The 22,707-nt window shown below is 39.9% G+C and overlaps 1 protein-coding gene across 2 annotated transcripts in view; it reads right to left on the reverse strand.

Moving 5' to 3' along the window:
• The window catches only part of LOC134342316 (regulating synaptic membrane exocytosis protein 1-like), a 622,982-nt gene that overhangs the window by 126,512 nt on the left and 473,763 nt on the right, over nt 1–22,707 (reverse strand). The window contains exons 23-25 of one of the 2 annotated variants that reach the window (XM_063040291.1): nt 21,213–21,325; nt 13,454–13,626; nt 12,727–12,888 (exon numbers count right to left, since the gene is read on the reverse strand). In XM_063040291.1, coding sequence (XP_062896361.1) covers nt 12,727–12,888; nt 13,454–13,626; nt 21,213–21,325 — 448 coding nt within the window. The remainder of the gene's footprint in view (nt 1–12,726; nt 12,889–13,453; nt 13,627–21,212; nt 21,326–22,707) is intronic. The other variant, XM_063040293.1, reaches the window with a different exon arrangement.

The raw sequence follows: 22,707 nt of genomic DNA on the forward strand, positions 1-22,707 counted from the left end.
GACGGTGATGGTGGAGGGTTGTTTGTCAGACCGTAGGCCTGTGTCTACTGATGAGCCACAGGGATTAGTACTGGGATCTTTGTTGTTTGTGACATATAAACAACTTGGATGTGTATGTACAATGTGCAGTTAGTAAGTCTGCAGATGATACTGAAATAAGTGGTGTTGTAGACAGTGTAAAAAGTTATGAAATGTATTATTAGGGAACTTTGATTAGCTAGGTGTGTGGGTCGAGGATTGGCAAATGACTTTCAGTTCAGATAAATGTGAGGTGTTTTATTTTGGGAGATCAAACCAGTGTAGGAACTATACAGTGTATGGTAGGGCTCTAGAGAATGTTATGGAACAGAGAGATGAGGGAGTGCAAGTGCATAATTCAGTGAAAGTGGTATCATAGGTAACTAGAGTGGTGAAGAAGGCATTTGACATGCTGGCCTTCATCAGTCAGGGCACTGAGATTTAGAGTTGGGAAGTTACATTACAAATATATAAGATGTTGAAATATTGTGTAGCGTTTTGGTCACCTGGGAAGAAGTTACTAAATTAGAAAGGGTGCAGAAAAGATTTACCAGGATGTTGCCTGAACTTGAGGGCCTAAATTACAAGGAGAGGTTGCACAGATTAGGACTTCATTCCCTGCAATGTAGGAGATTGAGGGGTGATCTGATAGAGGCACACAAAATTAGGAGGCAAAGAAAGTGTGAAAGCACATAAACACAAGAAAGCTTACAGATGCTGCAAATCCAAAGCAGCACACACAAAATACTGGAGGAACTCAGCAGGTCAGGCAGCATTTTTGGAAATGAATAAACAGTCTACGTTCAGGACTGAGAAGGAAGGGGTAAGATGTCAGAATAAAAAGGTGAGGGCAGGGGAAGGAGGCTAGCTGGAAGGTGATAGGTGAAGCCAGGAGGGTGGGAAAGATCAAGAGCTGGAGAGGAAGGAATCTGATAGGAGGAAAATGGATTATAGGAGAAAGAGAAGGAGGAGACGATCCAGAGGGAAGTAAGTGAGAAGAGGTAAAAGGTCAGAGTGGTGAATGCCGGGGGAGGGGGGGGGGTGATTATTTTACCGGAAGAAGAAATTGATATTCATGGCATCAGGTTGGAGGCTGCCCAAACAGAATATAAGGTGTTGCTCCTCCACCCTGAGGGTGGCCTCCTCTACATTGGTGAGACCCATCATAAACTGGGGGACAACTTCTTCAAGCACCCCTGCTCCATCTGCCACAAGTGGAATTTCCTGTTGGCCAAACGTTTTAACTCCCATTCCCATTCCTGTACCGACATGTTGATCTATGGCCTTCTCTTGTGCCAGATGGAACAGAGGTGCTCGAAGAAGTGGTCCCCAATTTACAAAAGGTCTCACCAATGTAGAGGAGCTGCATCATGAGCACTGGACACAACAGATGACCCTAGCAGATTCACATGTGAAGTCTTGTTTCACCTGGAAGGACTGTTTGGGGTCCTGAATGGAGGTGAGGTAGGAGGAGTATGGGCAGGTGTAGCATAGGTTTATGTTCAGTGATGAGAGATTAATGGGGACATCAGGAACAGCTTCTTCATGCAAAGGCACTATGTATTTGGAATAAGCTGCTACAAATAGTGGTTGAGACGGGCACATTAACAAAATTTAAAAGCCATCTACATAAGTACATGGATAGGAGGGGTTGAGAGGGCTATGGACTAAACATGGGTAGATGGGACTAGATCAATGGGCAACGCAATGGAGGAACTCAACAGGCCAGGCAGCATCTATGGAAAACAGTACAGTCGATGTTTCGGGCTGAGGCCCTCAGCAGGACTCAGATGGCACGGACAAGTTCGGCTGAAGAGCCTTTTCCAAGTTGTATGACTCCAGGATTTTATACACTGAATTTGCTTCTCTCTTCAGTCACTGGCTGACCTATCCAATGCACCATGGCAACTATGACTAAGACTGCCAGAAATTAGAGTTGTGGACACAGCTCAGCTGTTCAACATCCAGAGGAAATGATGAAGCTTCCACTTGACGCAGATACTCCCTCTCAGGCCCTTGTTGGCATGCTGCTAACATAGGTTAACACCTTTGAACATGACCTTTGTGCACTAGCAGAATAAATAGACTGCTTAATATCCCAACCACAGGGCAGGACCTGACAGCACACCCAAAAAAGGGCCAGCATATTTTCCCCCTTCTGTGTGAAAGGGCACCTTTCCAGCATAGTGAGACTATGCAGGACTCTAGAAAGTATGGCAAGGTTTTCCTAACTGATCAAGGCAACAGTATCCTCCGTTGAACATCTTGATAGTACTCTGAATAATGCTCTCTATTAATGCTCGTGATTACACTCTGCAGTCTGAACTGAGTCAAAGAGTCTCCCTTAATCCTCTGCAAAGTAAAGATCAAGGTATTACTTCACAATGAAACATTCATGGGCTTTTCCTGGATGTAGCGTGTTGACTACAAGGATAGACTGGATGTGGTTAATGCCATGTTTGTTCAGACCATAATGTAATATTTTAATAGATGAAGAAGATATCACGTAGAGTCTAGGGCATCACATAAGAGCAGTCTATTACTCCCCAAATGTTTGGACAGCATGTGAACCTGCAAACACTCTCCATTCCAGTGCAAAGGAGATGAATCTCCTCACCTTTATTAAAGAGGATGCAGGAGTCAGCTACAAACTGCCACACATGGCAGATATAGTGAGCCAAAGGGCCTGTTCCTGTGCAGCGCTGTTCTATTACCCATTGCTGTCTGTGTTGATCTGGAGGTTAAGATCTCCACTGAGATAATAGCCCTAATCATCACAAGCACAGGCCCATTTGCTGAAACGCAGTCAAAAGAAGATTATATATGCAGTGGTCTTCAGACAGTTGGAGGTAGGACTTAATCCTGATAGATGTTTATGAATTGGTCCCTGCTATCTCCAGATTCAGAGACTCCTCACTCCCAGCCCTTCACTGTGCACTCTCTATCCTAAGATCCACAAGCAGAACTGTCTGGGTGGAGCCATTTCATCAGACTGATCTTGGCCCACTGAACTTATTCTTTCTTGACTAGATTCCATTCTTTTGTTCCTGTTCTAGGATTCCTTCCACTTACATTCATGATATTCTTTATTACTTTAACAGCTTCCAAGTTCTAATCCCAATCAGCTCATTTAAACACTTGCAGCCAATCCCTCTGTATCTCCATCTCATCCCGAAATGTCTCAAATTGCCTAAGTCCTAGAGCTTTTTGCTTCATACTTGAACACAGGCTCAATCAATCCCCTCCACCTTCTGGTTTAACTTGTGCAACTTTGCTCACTTCTTTCAAATCAAAGAGGTGCCTAGGGTTACTCACATGGAATCAGACCATACCTATCAGGTTGCGGGAAATGTGAAACAGTTCTTGTTAAAGGCTCCTCGGATCAATTTTTTTCTGCCTGATGACTGCATTGATGTTGCTTCCTGCACTCACACACAACTCGTTTGTCAAAAAAATCATACCCTTTTCTGCCATTTTCAACCTTAATCCAAATAAGATCGTAAGACATACGAGCAGAATTAGGCCATGGCCCGCCAATCAAGTCTGTTTTGCCGTTTCGTCATGGCCGATTTATTATCCCTCTCAACTTCATTCTCCTGCCTTCTCCCTGTAACCTTTGATGCCCTGACTAACAAAGAACCTTTCAACCTCTGCTTTTAGTATACTCAATAACTTCGTCTCCATAGCTGTGCATGGCAATGAATTTCACAAATTCACCACCACCTGGTTGAAGAAATTCTTTCTCCTCTCTGTTCTAAATGGACATCCCAGTATTCTGAGGCTGTGCCCTTTGGTCCTAGATTCACCCATTATAGGAAACATCCTCTTCATATCTGTTCTATCTATTCAATAGGTTTCAAAGAGATTCCCCCCTCATTCTTCTAAAGTCCAGTGAGTACAGGCCCAGAGCTATCAAACACACCCCATGCATTAACCTTTTCATTCCTGGAACCATTCTCATGAACTTCCTCTGGATCTCTCCAATGCCAGCATAGTTTTTCTTAGTTAAGAGGCCCAAAACTGCTCATAATACTCCAAGTTTGGGCTGACCAATGCCTTATAAAGCCTCAGCATCACATCCTTGCTCTTATGAGGGGTGATTGATAAGTTCGTGGCCTAAGGTAGAAGGAGTCTATTTTAGAAAACCTAGCACATTTATTTTTCAGCATAGTCCCCTCCTACATTTACACACTTAGTCCAGAGGACATGGAGCATACGGATCTTGGACCTCCAGAAAGTGTCCACAGCATGGGTGATTGATAGGTTCGTGGCCTAAAGTGGAAGGAGATGAGTTATACAGCTCTCGTTACATGTACACACAGGTCAACTCTTTGAGTGATTATGCAGAAAGTTTGAAGTTAATAACTCATCTCCTTCTACCTTAGGCCACGAACTTATCAATCACCCCTGGTGTGGACACTTTCTGGAAGTCCAAGATCCGAATGCTCCACAACCACTGGACTAAGTGTGTAAATGTAGGAGGGGATCATGTTGAAAAATAAATGTGCTAGGTTTTCTAAAATTGACTCCTTCTACCCTAGGCCATGAACTTATCAATCACCCCTGTATATTCTAGTCCTCTCAAAATGAATGATCCCATGACATTTGCCTTCTTTACCAGTGATTCAACTTGCAAGTTAATCTTTAGGGAATCCTGCAAAAGGATTCCTAATTCCTTTTGTACCTCGGAGTTTTCAATTTTCTCCCCGTTTTGAAAATAGTCTACGCCTTTATTCCTTCTACCAAAGTACATAAACATACACTTGCCCTACACTATAATTTTCTGCCACTTCTTTGCTCATTCTCCCAACTTGTTCAAGTCCTTCTGCAGACTCCCTGCTTCCTCAACACTACCTGCCCCTCCACCTTTGCATCATCTGCAAACTTGGCTACAAAGCTATTAATTCTGTTATCCAAATCATTGACATATAATGTGAAAAGAAGTGGTCACAATACCGACTCCCATGGAACGCTGCTTGTCAACCAGAAAAGGCCCCCTTTATTCCAACTCTTTGCCTCCTGCCAATCAGCCAATCTTCTATCTGTGCTAATATCTTTCCTCTAATACCATGGCCTATTGTCTTGTTAAGCAGTCTTATGTGCAGCACCTTGTCAAAGGCCTTCTGAAAATCCAAGTAAACAACATCCACTGACTCTCCTTCGTTTATCCTGTTATTTCCTTAAAGAATTCCAATAGATTTATCAGGGAGGAATTCCCCTTAAGGAAACCATGCTGGTTTTATCATGTGCCTCCAAGTACCCCGAAACCTCATCCTTAATAATGGACTCCAACATCTCCCCAACCACTGAAGTCAGGCTAACTGGCCTATCATTTCCTTTCTTCAGCCTACCTCTCTTGTTAAAGAGTGGAATGACACTTGCCATTTTGTAATCATCTGGAACCATTCCAGAATCTAGTGATTCTTGACAGATCATTACTAATGCCCTCACAATCTCTTCAGCTACTTTGTTCAGAACCCTGGGCTGTAGTCCATCTGGAGAGGTGAAGTATCTATCTTCAGACCTTTCAGCTTCCCGAGCTCCTTCTCCTTAGTAATAGCAACTACACTCACTTCTGTCCCCTGACACTCTCAAATGTGTGGCATACTGCTAGCATCTTCCACAGTGAACGCTGACACAAAATACATATTTAGTCTGCCATTTCATTGTCCCCCCATTACTACCTCTCCAGAGTCATTTTCCAGTGGTCCAATATCCACTCTCATCTCTCTTTTACTCTTTATATATCTCAAAAAAATTTAGGCATCCTCTTTTGGTATTTTTGGCTTGCTGACCTTCATATTTCATCTTTTCTCCTTATGGGTTTGTTTTAGTTGCCTCCTGTTGTTTTTTTTTGAAGCTTCCTAATTCCCTAACTTCCTAATTATTTTGGCTATATTATAATGTCCTCTCTTTTGCTTTCATACTGTATTTGACTTCCCTTGTCACACATGGTTGCCTTATCCTCCCTTTAGAATACTTCTTTAATCTTTGGGATGTATCTATCCTGTGCCTTTCAAATTTCCCTGACAATCTCCAGCCATTGCTGTTCTGCTGTCATCCCTGCTAGTTCTCTCTTCCAATCAACATTGGCCAGCTCCTCTCTCATGCTTCTATAATTCCCTTTAATCCACTGTAATACTGTAATATCTCATTCTTCTTTTCTTGACTACTTCCATCTCAAGGAATGCGACCAATATCACTACAAACCCTCAGAATATCTAAGCTATCTTCACTACATCCCACCTCTTTATGACCACGTCCACCTTGCTTCCTGGTTTTCGAGCTCTTTGTTCTGATGATGAGACCTTCATACCAATTCTTCTGACTTCTCTTTCCTTAACTGCGGGTGCCCTTCTAGACAAAGCTCCTAGCCTCACCTCACCTCACTTATTTCCTGCACCCTTATAGAAACAAGCATAGTTTGTTTTTATTCTTCACTTTTCTCCCCTTCTGGTGTTCTGAAATGATTATTCACTTCGTGACTCTCTGGTCTGTGTTCTTCTAGCGCCAGTTTTCTGGTGTCCCAACTAACCCATATGCACCATGGATGTTCAATCCCTCCACACTTCCACCTCATATCAGGATAGCCCTTGAGTTTTTGTTTCTTTCCTGGACATAGGCCCAACCAGTACCCCTGATCCACCTGCCTAAACCCATTCTTACATTGAATAACACTCAAATGCCACTATAGCACTTTCCTTGGAATCACAGTCGATGCAACACCTGCCCCTTCAACTCTTCCCTTTCTACCATCCTGTGGCTCAATTAGTTTTCATATGAAATGCTTTCACCTTTTCTAAGTTCCATGCTTAAGATGTGATGTCCTCTGCATTCAAAAAAGCAATACAGGTTTGGTGACTGCTTTGGAGAATATTTATACTTAACTTTTAAGATGGCCCCTGAACTAGAAATTGCAGATTTGTTTAATTCTCCATCTATTCCCACTCTGACTCTGCCTTTGGCTATATTCAACATGAGTTCAAGAAACAACATCTCATCTTCCCTGGGTTGGTACTCTCTTTTGGTAAGTTGACAGCCTGAAATTTTGACTTCCTTTCTCTGTCCATGGAAAGTGCTTGGCCTGTTGACTGTTCCTAGCACTCTCTGTCTTGATTTTGATTTTCAGTATCTGCAGCTTTTCGATTTTCAATCATGGACTAGCTCTGATTTAATTCCATGTTTCATTCTCCATACATAAATCCTGACCTCCTGGGCTGCACCAGCATTCCCCTTTATTATCGATTCTCAGCAACAGCTATATTTTGTATTTCACTGTCCAGCACTGAGCAATGATTTATTTCTCTCTCCTCCCTCCTCTTGCACTAACATCAGACAGATTAGCTACTTTTAATAACCCCTCTTCATCTTCTCTCAGCCAACATTAATTGTACCATTCTGTTTAACTTGGGCCACCTGATCACAGCCATTCCTTTTGTTTTCTCCACTCTTCTTTTTCTCTTTGCAAGTTAAACATGTCTGACTACTAAATTCTCCCAGTTTCGCAGAAGGATATTTGAGGTGAAACTGTTTTCTGTTTCTTTCTGCAGAGATGCTGAGCATTTCCAGTGTTCATTGTTTTCATTTTAACCAGTCAGGACCTAATTCTGACTGAGATATGGGGCCATACATGGAAGGTCTGTCCTGCTAGAAACACAAAGCCTGTGATTTTCTGAATGATGTAATTTGCAGAGGAAACTTCCTCCATGAAAACCAGTTAGAGTGATGCTATTACAGCTTAGGGCATCAGAGTTCAGCGTTCAATTCTGATGCGGTCTGTCAGTAGTTTGCGTGGTTCTTCCCCGTGAATGTGTGGGTTTCCTTTGGTGCACTGGTTTCTTCCCACAGTCCAAAGATGTACTTCTTAGTTAGTAGGTTAATTGGTCTTTGTAAATTGTCCTGTGATTAGGCTAAGGTTAAATAGGTGTGTTGCTGGGCAGTGCAGCTCGTTGAACTGGAAGGGCCTGTTTTGTGCTGTATCTCCAAATAAGATAAAATTAGAATTGGAACAGAGATAACACAAGTCAGTTTTAATTTGCACAGTAGGTAGATGGTGGATGTGGGATGGATACCCAGCAGATTAAGCAGTTTTTGTGGAAAAAGAAAAACACTGGAAATACAGCATATGTGGAAAGAGAAACAGAATTAATATTTCAGGTCTAAGACTATTCATCAGATTTGAAAAAAAAGAGAAAACAAGTTGGTTTTAAGTTGCAGAGAGAGTGGGAGAAGGTACGGCCATTTCAACATTTTCATTTTAGTGACAGTTCTCTACAACAGCTCTAACCTGCATTTCACAGCTTTTGCATATCCCTTTGTTTTCTCTTCCTCATTAAGCAATTAACCACTTTGCTTCATAACAATATATAATCACGACAATCCTCATACTACCCTATCAGAGATATTTCTTTTGTCCAATCCATTTAACTCACCCTCTCTGCCATTTCTTCTTCTTAAGCCTGTCACCCCAACTGGAGCAACGGCTGCCAACAGAGTCCTCTATATATTTTCCAACATAACATTCTCCCAATTTCTCTGAAGACTCACTGCAATTGCAGGTTGATTGGCCTTGTGGCTTCTGCTTTCACCACACAACTTCATATATCTTCTAGATGAAGATCCTTCCTTTCCCAGGAATAAGACCTTTGGAGCTTCTGTTGGCATTTCTGTAGCTCTGGGTTTTTATGGGATGGTGTTGCTAGCTCCATACCCAACCCTCCTCATTTCGCAGCCGGGCTTGGGACCGTCCAATTCAGAGTTCTTTGCCACTTGAAATTAACTCATTTCTCTTTCACCTTCCCTGAGAAAGTGTCTATGACATGAGCCATTCTCTTTCTATGGACATGTTGAACAATTCCAGACTTCCCTGCTTTTTTCAGATTTCCAGCAACTGTTGATGTTCAATTTTTAATAATACATGAACCAGAAGGTCCTTTCCTGTATATCATACTTAATCTTTTATATATTTTCCAACATAATATTCTCCCAATTTCTCTGAAGACTCACTGCAATTGCATGATGTGAACATGTAAGACTAAAATCTGAATCAGAGGATCCTACACAGGGAATGATGCAAAACTTGGCAAATGGATTGCTGGTACTCAGGCAATAAGAATCATTGACTGAAACTGCTCAGGGTTTAACTCAATGAATCGATGCTATTACATCAAGAGGTTTCCAGTGAGGGATGGTAAAAATATGTGTGAAGTAGGAGTACTTCAGCTTCAGAGATCAACACATTCATTTACTGGATAAGGAGGGAATCTAGACTTGTCTCACAATTACAGGTTTGAAAAGAAGTAAATGCTCTTAGATTTTGTTGAATTAGTGTGTAATTATTCAGAACTTTCCCCGAGGAATAATGCAATTCATCCCACAAAGGACTAAATTATCTAAATGAACAAGGAACACCATCAAGTTCAAAACAAATGAACGCACATGTCAAAAACCAGATAAATCTTGGCCTTCTAATTACTTTTGCTTATGCATATTAACCTAGAGTTTCCTGAGGATGTGCACCATCTTAAAATCATCAAAGAACACAGAAGGTTATTTGATCCTTGTGCCAATGCATGCGCTACTGCAGAGCTCCCTATTAAGAACACTTCGTGCTCTTGTTACCTGGATCTTTTTCACTTTAAGTATTTGTTCAATTTCCTTTTGAAAATGAACATTAATCAATTTCAATACCCCCAGTCAGTATATTCCATGTCAAAGTAACTCATGTGGAAAATGGTTTTCCATATTGCTCATACTTTCTTTTGCCAATTATCTCAAATTTGCATCCTCTGCTGACTGACTCTTCTGTAAGCAGTTTTCATTCATGCACACTAAGAAAATTATGTGTGATTCTAAATATTATCAAATTCTTTTTAAAACTTCTCCACTCTACAGGAGCCTCAGATGGGGTGGAAAGAAGTTAAGATTACTGTACAGATAAAGTGAATTTTTCCACTAATTATGGTAATCTTTAGATCACATCAATCTGGAGAAATAATGGCAAATTCACAATATACTCTATTATTAATCAATAAACTGGATAGTATGTTCACTCAAAGAACAGATACATAGTGAGTTCTGAATCACTATAATTTTCTGATCAATTTACACCATTATGCTCTTTGCATTTGATGTACATTAACAACTTGCTAGATTTATATGTTAAATAATGCAAAAAAGGCCATAGTTTATCATTATAATCAATAATTTTGATCCAAGAAATGAACAATAGATCTGTTGAATCACATTTACTCATTTCTCCATAGAAATTTAAAAATTCTTATTTTCTTTTTTCCCCTCTCTCTTAAACCAATCTTTTCACTTATTCTTGATATCTGATTTGATTCCATTATCCACTTTTCTGAGGCTCTTCAACTTCTAGTCTGATTGTTAAATTTATTTGTTAAGAGGATGCACCACTGTTCCCCTGAATCACTGAAGTTCCACCAACCCTGTTACTCTCTGGCATTTTTGTTGAAAGATAAAAAAAAAACACTTAATCATCTATTTGGGAAATGCCATTGAGAACTTGACTGAAAGCAGAAAGGAAAGCTATTTCTCCTGTGCACCCATGCTAATCCTTTAAAAGGGCCAACAATTACTGAAGAACCCTGCAAGTTAGGAAATTTCTAAAACTATGGGAGTTCTACATTGAGGGACCCATATTGTACAATATATTTTACCTTTTCTTCTAGATTCTTTGTCAAATATTTCAATGTTTGACTTGGTTGCCAAAGTACCTTTTAGATAGTGCAGTTTCTCCTATATCAATCTCCTCCAGAATTATGAACACATCGATTAAATCATCCTTTAAATTGCTCCTACCTTACAGTAGATGCTCCTCCCTGTATTGCCCAGATTATATCTCCATTTGTACTTTTCCAGGACCATAACACTTAAAGTATGATGCTCAAACTAACCCAATACTCCCAACAAATCTCCTGTCTCGATTCAGTCTGACCAGTTAAAAAGAATTCTTCATAAGATATTTGTGGATTGCAACCTGTGACATGCCAGTAAAATTACCTGCTCCGGCTCAAAAGGAATCCTATACAAACCAGTTGCTGTCTGCCTGACCAACAACTTTAGCTATCGAGCCAGGCTGATCTTGTTGCTCTCCAGGCAACATCACTTGCTGATAACTTTATTAGTTCAATGAAGCTGATTCAATCCTCATTTAAGATCTTGTAGGGATGCTCTGTGAGCTTACACTGTGCACATCAACTGTGCAGTGACCTCTTCCTCACCTCAGATTCTCCTGTCTTTTGTAATCTTCCCTGCTGCTTCCCCTCAATCCTTCCAAACAAGAAATACCAAGAAGTGGCCATGAAGCTCCAACTGACATCCAATCAATATATTATAAAGTCTGATTAGCAAAATCGTGGAATTGTAAAATCAGTTAAATTGTGGATTTGGGAAGGGGTCATGGAGAAGATAGTGGGAAGACGGCAATGGAAACAGGTCTGAGAATGGCACCAGTTGGGTGATTTGGAACAAAAATGAATAAGGTGACACTTTGGTGTGGAGGCACTACCTTTTGAGAAATAATGAAGTGAGCTTCATAAAGTCTGTGCAGACCTGTTTTCCACATGAGATTCTAGTGCTACCTGTAAGCTATGAATACAGACAGCAATATTTCTGAAATTTTATCCAGGCAAGTAATGCATATCACCATACATGTTCTGATACCACTGTGCAATGGGTTGAAGAAAAATCACTGCTTTTGCAAATCTAACTGAAGTTAACAATTTTTCCTTGTAATTAATTATTTGATAACAATTTTACTTTATGATTCATTATTTGTTCTGCACAAAACACGAAGTGCTACACAATGCAATTTCTCCATGAACATCTTTGGTCCTGACCGCCCATTAATATTATCTATACCTTAACTAATTTTGTATTTTGCCGGTCCTTTTATTTACAGGGGCTTCAATCAATCCTCACATGGTGATGTCTTTACATGATGTCAGTCACACTAACTTTCTCAATCCTCCTCATAACTGCATCAAAGAACTCAATTAGCTTAGGCAAGCATGATTTTATTTTAATAAACGTATGTTGACTTTAGCTTCTGATTTTAAAGACTTTTATATTTAAATGTAGATCCAACTCATAGTGTCCTGTGCCAATTTTGACCTCTCCGTGTAACACTTTATCTATTTTAAATAAAATATTAATTATTTATGCGATTATAGCCACTGAAATATTCTTGATTTGCATTAATGCACAATGACTGCATGTTCATGACTCTCTAAAGTTAGCATAAGTTACAGGGATCAAATTCATGGAATTCAAACATCAGATTTGTCAATTTTCCCCAATGGAAGAGAATACTCAAAATTATTGCTCTAATGCTTTATTATTCATATCTGTTGCATTACAGTACATCCATTCTCTTCACTAGTTCACCCTACCCAAAAATGACATAGAATTATTGATTTAAAAAAACTGCTCACAATGCACTTTCTACACAGTGCAAAGGTAAACTGCTCTCTAACTCTGTACATTGTCAAGGTACAGCAGTAACTTATAGCTGAATAAGACTGATGAATATTGGATGATCCACTTCCTACGGTTATTACTGTAAGAAGGATAAAGAGAATTCAGGAAGAGGGAGAATGACTAAATGAAGACCAGTGCTGTGATGGAACTATGGGAGTCATCACTTGAGGGAAGAGGCAACAGGGTAAGGCAACTAAGCTTTACCTCAAGTCACCAGAAGCCGAATGCCGTCTCTTTTTCAGATCTTCTTTTCCTGGCTTCTTTTCAGAGTGCCCCGTCTCTTTTTCTCCCTGGTCTACTAACACCCACGATATCCTCCTCTCCTTTTTATTTGTCACATCCCTGTTGTTTTCTAAGGATTTCGATCTTTTCCACAATCACAGCATGCAAAATAAAATCAAAACAACTTAAATGGAACTAACTAGTTGAGCAGGATGTGACAAGCTTCGCATACTGATGATAAAAGAGCCATCCTCCTGCTTACCGATTCAAAATTATAAATGAACAAAGCTAATTATAACAAAAAGAATAAATGCAAGTTTTAGATATGGCTAAATATGGATAAACAGAACAGAAAATAGTGTTACTTCTGTAAGGTGGCTCTTTATCCTAGATCAGAGAGATATTTTTTATCATCCTAAAATGACAAACAAAACTCAACAAATGGACCCATAAGGGAATACTGAATGATCACTGAATAGGCTGCCATGTTCAAACAATTCTTAGCAAATATAATAAAGTTGCCTCATTTATTTGAATTTTCCTTCTGAATTTTAACCGATGTAACATTTCCAAGAATTTCTTCTTAATTTTCCAACTGCTAACTATTATGTGTCTAATCTAAATGTGGAATTGGATACTGCGACAATTTTAAAGCTGTATTTACTACACTGAATGCTGTTCAAACTGGAAGTCTAGAGTTGGAACTCACCTAATCTTACGACTACCCCTTGGGCGTTCGGACTGTACTGACATGTAGCTTGTGCTGCTGAGGCGAGAGGCACTACTGGTTCGAGAGATGGCTGACACATCACTGGCATCACTGTCTGATGATTTGACTGAAACATTATCAATGCTTCTGCTTTGTTCATTGTACGAAAGATGCTGGAAATGAAGAAAATAATATACCATTAATACAAAACAAATTATTCACAGCTGCTGTACTGACAGTCATTAAAATTGCTAACATTATATGACAAATTAATTTTCAATTATATTAATTAAACTCTAGACAAAATTCTCATTGATGATTTATGTTCTGTTCACTAATTTCATAATTAAACTACTCCAAATTATGCATTTAAATACACCATGAAATACTTTAAGTAATTTTACCTGAAAGTATTTTTAAAATTAAAACACTACCTCCTGGCATTGTTTAGATTCAATAATTTTGTAAATAAATTTGTGGAGAATCTGGAAAAACACATTTTCCCAAATACAAACAATTTTATGCACAATTTCCAGAGAGATTGCTCCTTGCATCTACAGCAGGTATTCTATTCATAATTTTATGAATACATAAATTTATTTCTTCTCCAAATAAAATCTAATGATCAGTTTCCACGAATAATATGATGATATAAGAAAATATCAGAGTTTATTAATATCACATCTACTGAACTAAATTCCATTTTCTATTAGTATTTCTCATACAAAGTCAACTCAGGATTTCCTGGACCCCAATCAGCAAATCATGTACTGAACATGTGAATCAAAGGCTAAACAAATCAAAGAATTTCTTAATCTATACTGGAATGTTATTCTGCTACCAATTAGGTAATACAGGTTGAGTACCACATATCTGAAATTCCAAAATCTGAAAACCTCAGAAATCCGAATTTTTTTGAGTGCTAACATGACGTCACAAATGGAAAATTTCACAGGGCACTGGGAAGGTTCCCAAGCGATGCTCAGGTCTCTGACACTACAGACAGTTCTGAGAAGGGACCTCATAATATGTAATGACATGGATTAATGGAAAACAGAAAAACATTGCATGATGCAAAAATTGAAGATCTAAATCATGTATTTAAAGAGTGGTTTTGTTAGTGTCAGAGTGAACATATGCTGCTTAATGGTATGCTGATCATGAAACAAGCAAAGATCTACCACAAAGAACTGAAAATTGAAGGCAATTGCTTCTTGCACAAAATTATTAAAATATTATATCAAACTACCCCATCCCATCATAGCTGCAATGCAACAGGCGACTGTTTGAAATCAATAGTGGAAATGAAGCCAATCATAGTACTGGAACCAGGTAACAGATGCAGTCGGGGGCGGTCATTCAACTTCAACAGTCTGTGGAGGACCCAGCACCATCACGTCAGACTGCTTGAAATAGAACTGTTCACTCTATGAGCTTCATACCAGCTGCACATAAGCTGTATATGTAATGTAAATGGATTTCATGTTTGTACTTGTGTCCCATCCTCAAGGCATCTCATTATATGCAGTAACAGCAAATATTCCAAAATCCAAAAAAATCCAAAATCCAAAACACTTCTGGCCCCAAACATTTCAGATAAGGTATGCTCAACCTGTACTAATCTATCTTTAAAGAACTCATTTATTTACAACTATAAAACATCTAAATATTGCTCCACAATGAAAATCAGTAGAACTAAGGACAAATTATTGACAGAGAATTCAGCTAATTCATCCCCTGAGCAGTCCTGTCCCACTTTCATCAGACCAGACAGTGTCCTTCTCCCTTTGTTCACCTCCCACTATCACTCGCCCACCATTTCCAAGACTCATCACCCTGACCCAACTGGTTCATCTGCATACGTGTGTGAGGTAAGATGTAATAGCACAGGAGAGGTGGCACAGGACATTGCCTGGCATGTGTGAGGTGAGATGTAATAGCACAGGAGAGGCAGCACAGGACATTGCCTGGCATGTGTGAGGTGAGATGTAATAGCACACAAGAGGCAGCACAGGACATTGCCTGGCATGTGTGAGGTGAGATGTGTACGGGGTCTTTCTTTTTTTGTATGTTAAATTTAAAATGGCTTCTTTGTTATGTTATACTTGGGAATACTTTGTCATGTTAAATGCTGGGAAAGTCCTTCCCGCTAGCAGTTTGTTGAATCGCGTTACTGATAAGAGGATGTTATGAACCAATTGGGATAGTTGTTATGGTTTTGGTGTATTTGAAGATACTGTATGCGCGGGGTTTGGGGGCAGAAGGTGGGAGAGCGAGACAGAGGATGGACCAGGTGCTGTGATCTCCGCTAACGGAGTCGGACTCCGAGAAAGGCGTTTGGGAAGGAGACGGAGACTGACTTGTGTGAAGCGTCTGGTCGACCACCGTTGTTGGTCCCAGGCGGTCAGTCGAGGTGGTCTGAGGGGTCGCAGGGTGAAGAAGAAGGTTCTTGAGCTCCAACTGTTTTGTGCACGAAGAGATTGAACTTTGATAAGTGTGGCGCCTTTTATTTTCCTTTTATATTTTATTCTCTATTAATTATATAGTTCCAGTAATATCTATAAACTGTAAATCATTTAATCGTATCTGGTGTATTGTCTGTTATTTGGGCAGGGTGGGGTACATCACACAGCATCCACACAAACTATTACCCAGTTTGGCGGGACCGAGGCTGTTTCCCTAGACAACAGCAAGCCAAGCGACCCTGAGGGTGGCCGGGGGGGGGGGGGGCTACAGATGTAATAGCACAGGAGAGGTGGCACAGGACATTGCCTGGCATGCAGCGTTTCAGTTGTGAAGAGAGACTGGTGAGGCAAAGTCTGTTTCTCTGGAGTGAGGGAGGTTAAGAGGGGATGTGCCTGGGGTATAAAAAGTTATGAGGGGTACTAACAAGATAGACTGAAGGAAACTTTTCCCTTTATCAGAGGCAATTAGACATAGAATATAGATTTTGTGTAAAATGCAAGAAGGATATGAAGGGAAAAAGGATGTGAGGCAAATATATTACAATACTAGGTCATGTGTTGGAAAGCAGGGACTTTACAGTGTATGCCCACAGTTAGGTAGGATAGATAAAAAAGCTTCCCTTTATTAGCCAAGTATAAGAGAATAAGAGGTGGGAAGTTGTGCTAGATTGTATTCAACATCAGTCAAGCTTTAGCTTGCTGTTCTGGCCACATTAGTGTAAAAATGCTATTGCACTGCAGAAGGTGCTTTCAGCCATTCAAATGTAACACCTTCAGACCTGTGTTTTCCCCTTTTCGACTTTATCTGCCTTTTACATTGCAACTGTCCTGTTGACTGCAATTTTGTCCTATCAGCAGCCACTACATATTGCCTGTGTTTGTAAACCAGGTACTTCATCTTCAGCACTATCACCTGCCTTTCCTACGATACTTCTTGCATTGATCAATTCAGCTTCAGTGAGGAGTTCAGCAGGTATGCTGAGATCAGTACCTGTGCACCGAAAATGAGGATCTGTTCTATTGATGCCACAATGTACTGTGGTAAAAATGAGATAATGTAAATGTGTAGTTGATGGTTGGTGAAGACTTGATGAGCCAAAGGGCCTGTATCCATGCTGTATCTCTCCAAAGAGAGAAGACATCCAATGGACAGTGCTAAGCAATGCCACTAACTCCAAATCCTGCTACAAAAACTGAGTCACAGACTAATGCACTCATGGAGTTGTATAGCACAAAAGTGGTCCCTGTGGTCCAGATGCCCATACAAAACTTTGGTCATTTACAGTAAGTCATGATTAGTGAAGGACAATAGGAGAAGGAGACTCTATGAAGAGCCTCCTGCCTTGAGTGACCAGGTCAGGCAGGGGAATGTCAAAGACAAGGAAGAAGCATTCACAGCCCAAAGTGCCAGTGGAATTCACTTAATTTCCTTCGAGAATTCCCACCATATCAGCAGCCAGTAATCAGTCAATTCAATTTATTCTATGTTACATTACAAAAGGACTGAAAACACTGGATACAGTAAAGTCTATGGGACCAAACATCCTAACCACAGTACTTGAAGAGCTGCACTGCAGAACTAGCTGCACCTCCACCACATTTTATTTTGCTGTTTTGCATGCTGTGCTGCAGCACTGCTGGAGGAACTGAATTCCAGAGGTTGCATGAGAGTGGCTGTCCCTGTCATCAAGGTATTCTAACAAACCTGAAGTTAATGAGTACCAAGGTAAAAAAAATCCTGTGGTTGAAGTCACACCTCACACAAAGATTGTGGTTGAATCAATCATTTCCTAGCCCCTAGATATCCTGTGCAAGAGCTCAGCATAAGACACAGACTCAGAAGCTTCATTAGCGACCTTCTTTCCATTCTAAGCTTAGATCCAGCAATGTTCACTGATGATATGCACAATATTCATTCCCACTCACCATTCCTCAGCAAGTGAAGCAGTCCATCAGTGCAAACAGCAAGACCAGCATGATATGCAGACGTGAGCTGGTAAGATTTTGTCACAGAAATACCAGGCAATCAACATATTCAACAAGACAGAATCTAATAACTTTATCATTTACAGTCAATGACATTCAAGTCTGTCAACATCCTAGGAGGGTGTTTGTTGATCAGGAACTCAGACAGACCAGCTTCATTAATCTGCAGCCATTTGAGCAAATCAGATGCAGTATACTTTGTGGCAAATGACTGACCTCCTGACATTCCAAAGTCTTTTCAATCTGCATGAGCACCACTCAGGAAGGTGATAGAATATTCTTCACTTGCTTGGTTAACTGAAGCTCCCAACAACTGCCCAGAAGCTCAATTTAATCCAGGGCAAAGCAGCCCACTTGTTTGGCAGTCGATCCATCATATTAAATATTCAATCCCCCTCCTAACACTGGCTTACAGTGATGACAATTTGTATCACCTATAGTTATATACTGCAGCTCCTCTGAAAGCACCTTCCAAACCTATGACGTTTACCATCAAGGAGGTGCATTCTAATCCCACCTTGACTTAGGGATATCGCCATTCCCTTATGGCCATTAGATTGTAATACTGAAATTCCCTACATGATAGGAGTATCTTCACCAGAAGGACTGCTATTTTTCAAGAGAGTGTTTTTTCATCATCATTTCAAAGAATGTTTGAGATGGCAATAAATTCTGGCTTTGCCAGTGACACCCAGGTCCCAAACTACTAATAAAAAGGTACCACAATTTAATATCACCCTTAATTTCATATTCAAGTTCTGGACTGTAACTCGAATGCAAAAGGCTTCAACAGTGCCAGCTGATGAGCCAAGCTGACACCAATTAGTAGCTGAGTTCAGAGCAGTTGTTTTGTGTTATTATAAATATCAAACCGTAACTTCTCATCAAATTATTTAAAAGCGCAAAGGTTATGAACTCGCAACTCATGGCAGAGACTGAAAGTACTCAGCAGGATTTCTGCTGATTATGTTTTTGATGAAGACGGTTTTTAAAATAGGTATCTATTGTCATTAATGAAATAATATTTTTATGGTTAATGGTCACTGCCTGAAATTCAACTGCTCATCAGTTTTTTTTTTAAACCTGTGAATATAAAATGAGTTCAGGTAGAGATGATGCTGTCTGTGTGAAAATTCCTTTTCTCACCAAAACTGGTCTTTGTCCTGGTACAGCAACCTCCAAAGATGAAGAGGCTGGGTATGAGAGGAGCTGACAGCCAGCTTATTAGACAAGTACACATCAATTAGTTACCAGAAGTGCTTGGCCAGATACAGGGTGGGGAATTGGAAGAGACATAAGCATGGAAGATGAAGGAAGGAATGAGCAGTAAATGGGGTTGATTAGGAAAGAGAGGGAAGGAGGGGGAGGGAGTTGAAGCAGAGTGATGGCAGGGGTACAAAATGGTGGGGAAGGAAGTTTGTAATTTGAAGCCCAATGGTTGAAGCCTGGAGGCTAAAGATTGGAAGATTGTCCAAGAGTTGGAGAACTGGAGAACTGCCCATATGAGTGTATAGGAGGGAGAGAGGAAAGAGACTTGTTTTGCTGTTTTGTTGCCTGATGTGTTCTGTTTTGTACAGCCAAACATTGTGGGCATGTTATGTTGGTAATGACACATTTAGGCTGCTTCCAGCACATCTTTAGGTTGTGCATATTGTTGATGCAACAATGCATTTCCCTCTGTGTAATGATCTTGTCAAAGGCCTCACTAACATCCATGTAGACAACATCTGCAATGCCTGGCCCTCATCAACTTTCTTGGTACCTTCCTCAAAAAAACTCTATAGGATTGCTTAGACATGATCTACTACGCATAAAGCCATGTCTGTCCAAATAGTCATATATGTGGTCCCTTAGAATATTTTCTTATAATTTCCCATTACAGATGTCAGGGTTACCACCCTACAATTTCTTGGTTTATTCTTAGAGACTTTTTTAAACAGCGAAACAACGTTAGCTATCCTCCAATCCTCTGGTACCACACCTGTCGCTAAAGATCTCTGCTTGGGCCTCCCTTGCAATTTCTGCACTTGCCTCCCAAAGGGTCTGAAGGAACACCTTGTGAGGCCCTGCGGATTTGTCTATACTGATTTGCCTCAAGACAGCAAACACCTCTTCCTCCATAGTCTGTATAGGGTCCATGACCTCACTGTTGCTTTGCTCACTTCAATAGATTCTGTCTCCATCTCCCAATCTAATACAGATGCAAAAAAATCCATTTAAGTTCTCCCCCTTCTCTTTTGGCTCCATACATAGATTTTCATCTTATCTCCCAGAGGACCAGTTTTGTCCTTTGTAAACCTTTGCTCTGAGAAGCCCTTGGGATTCTCTTCACCTCGTCTGCTACAGCAACGTCACGTCTTATTTTAGCCCTCCTGGTTTCTTTCTTTAGTGTTCTCCTGTATTTCTTATACTTCTTAAGTACCTCATTTGTTCCTTCCTACCTATACTTGCTACGCACTTACTATTTTTTCTTAACCAAGGCCTCAGTATCTCCAGAGAACTAAGGTTCCCTTCACCTGCTATTTTTACCTTTTATTCTGACAGACATATATTAGTTTTGTACTCTCAAAATTTCACTTTTGAAGGCCTCCCACTTACCAAGTACACCTTTGCCAGTCCCAATGTACACTTGGCAGATCCTTTCTGATACCAGCAAAATTGGCTTTTCTCCAATTTTGAATCTCAACCTGAGGACCAGACCTGTCCTTTTCCATAATTCCCTTGAAGCAAATGGCATTATGATCATTAGCTGCAAAGTGTTCCCTACACAAAAATCGGTCACATATAATAAATAAATCTGAATCTGAAGAGAAGAGAGAGTAAAGGAAGGGGAAGACCATATTTAGACTATAATGACTAGATAACAAATGGAAATACGAGAATGTGCAAAACAGAAGGATAGACAAGAATAGAGATGTTATACATATCAAGAAAGATGGAACCCATTAAGACTTTTTCTTCTGTAAAAAACGTGAAAACCAGTTAAGTAAGTGCTCTTAAATTATGAAAATGCTTTAAAAGGACAAAATGAGAGAAGCTATTTATACTTCTGGGGGAAGATCTAAACTGGAATCTATATGAGTCACTAAAAATCCAGCAAGGAGTTCAGGAGCGTCTTCTCAACCCTTAGAGATGTGAAAATGTGGAAGTCATTGACAGGAGTTGAGTTAGAGAAGTCAAATTAGATGTGAAGGGAAGGAGGAGTTTTTCGTTGGGCTTAAACAATGAATGTAGAAACAAGGTTCACATGAAGGATACAGCTTTGATTATGGTCTATTTCTGTATTGTACATTCTTTGTTATTCTTACCTTTGTGTATAGTTCTCGCTCTTGTTCCAAACTGGCCACTGATCCCATAGGTTGCTTGCTGGGATACATTTTTGTCTTCATCGGTTTTGTCCGCTCTTCCACAATTCGGCTTCCTGCAGAAATATGGGTTGGTTTTAAATTTTCAAAGGAAATATTGAACAAGTTTAAGCTATTACACAGAAGTTTTGCAGTTGTTTAAACATAAAAACCTATAACCTAGAAAGATATAATTGGGCCCAAAATCTCTGTGCTGTCTATTAACACAGTTACCGCATCTCTTTCCCCTAACTCTTTATATTCCTCATGCTCAGAAATCTGTCCAATATCCTTTTTGAAATTAAAAGAAATTATAATCAAGGACAAAATGAACATTCACTTGGACAACTGTGGATTGATCAGAGACAGCCATCATGGACTTGTTAAAGGCAGATCATATCTAAATAACAAGTACTTTTCTGATGAAGAATCAATAAGAGAAATGAAGTTGATATGTTATATATGGACTTCAAAAGCACATTTATAAGATGCCAGATAATAGATTCGTCATCAAGCTTGAAGGCCCTGTAACAAGTTGGGTTGTGAATACATGCACAAAGGAGATCCCCAGAGGACTCTACTTGGACAACTGCATTTGTTAACATATATTATGATTTGACTTGGGTGTGCAGAGTACACTTTTCAAATCTACACATAATAAAGATCTTGAAGATCTCAGATCTGTGAGGAGCATACTATAGTAATAAACCTTAGGGAAATGGTAAAATGGGCAGAAAGGTATCAGATGAAATTTAACATATCCTAGGAACTTTAACCTTCTGGACCATAATAACACAAAGAACCTTGTCAAAATCCTTACTAAGCTCCATATAGACAATGTCTACAACACTGCTTTCATTAATCTTCTTCAATACCTCCACAAAATATTCAATCAAATTCTTGTGGGATGTTTTCTCCTGCACAAAGCCATGTTGACTATTTCTGCTCAGCATCTCCCTTTCCAAATGTACACAAATTCAATCTCTTAGGATCTTCTCCAATAATTTCCCTGATATTTACTGTAGTTACATGGCTTATCCCAGATGCCCCTCTGAAAAGGAGCAATATTAGTATTCCTTCAGTCTACTAGCAGCTCACAAGTGGTTAATGAAAATGCAAAAATCAAGTCAGGGCCCTGGCTATCTCCTCCCTTGATATTCAGCTCAACCAGTCTTGGGGAGTTAGCAATCACTGGTATCCCATTATATTCAACATCTCCTCCTTCTTAAGACTGCCTACTTCAGATTATCCACATAACCTTCCCTGAACTCTCTAATATATACTCTATGTTTTCACTTTTGAAAATACATGAGAAGTTTTCATTAGGATCTGACTCAGATTGCCAGGCTCCACACAAATATTACCACTTGGGTCCATAAGATCCAGAAGATATTGGAGCAGATTAGGCCATTGGGCCCACTGAGTCTGCTCTGCCATTTCATCATGGCTTATCTATTTT

Source organism: Mobula hypostoma, chromosome 2 (genome assembly GCF_963921235.1).
Source record: "Mobula hypostoma chromosome 2, sMobHyp1.1, whole genome shotgun sequence".
In the NCBI taxonomy this organism is placed as follows: Eukaryota; Metazoa; Chordata; class Chondrichthyes; order Myliobatiformes; family Myliobatidae; genus Mobula; species Mobula hypostoma.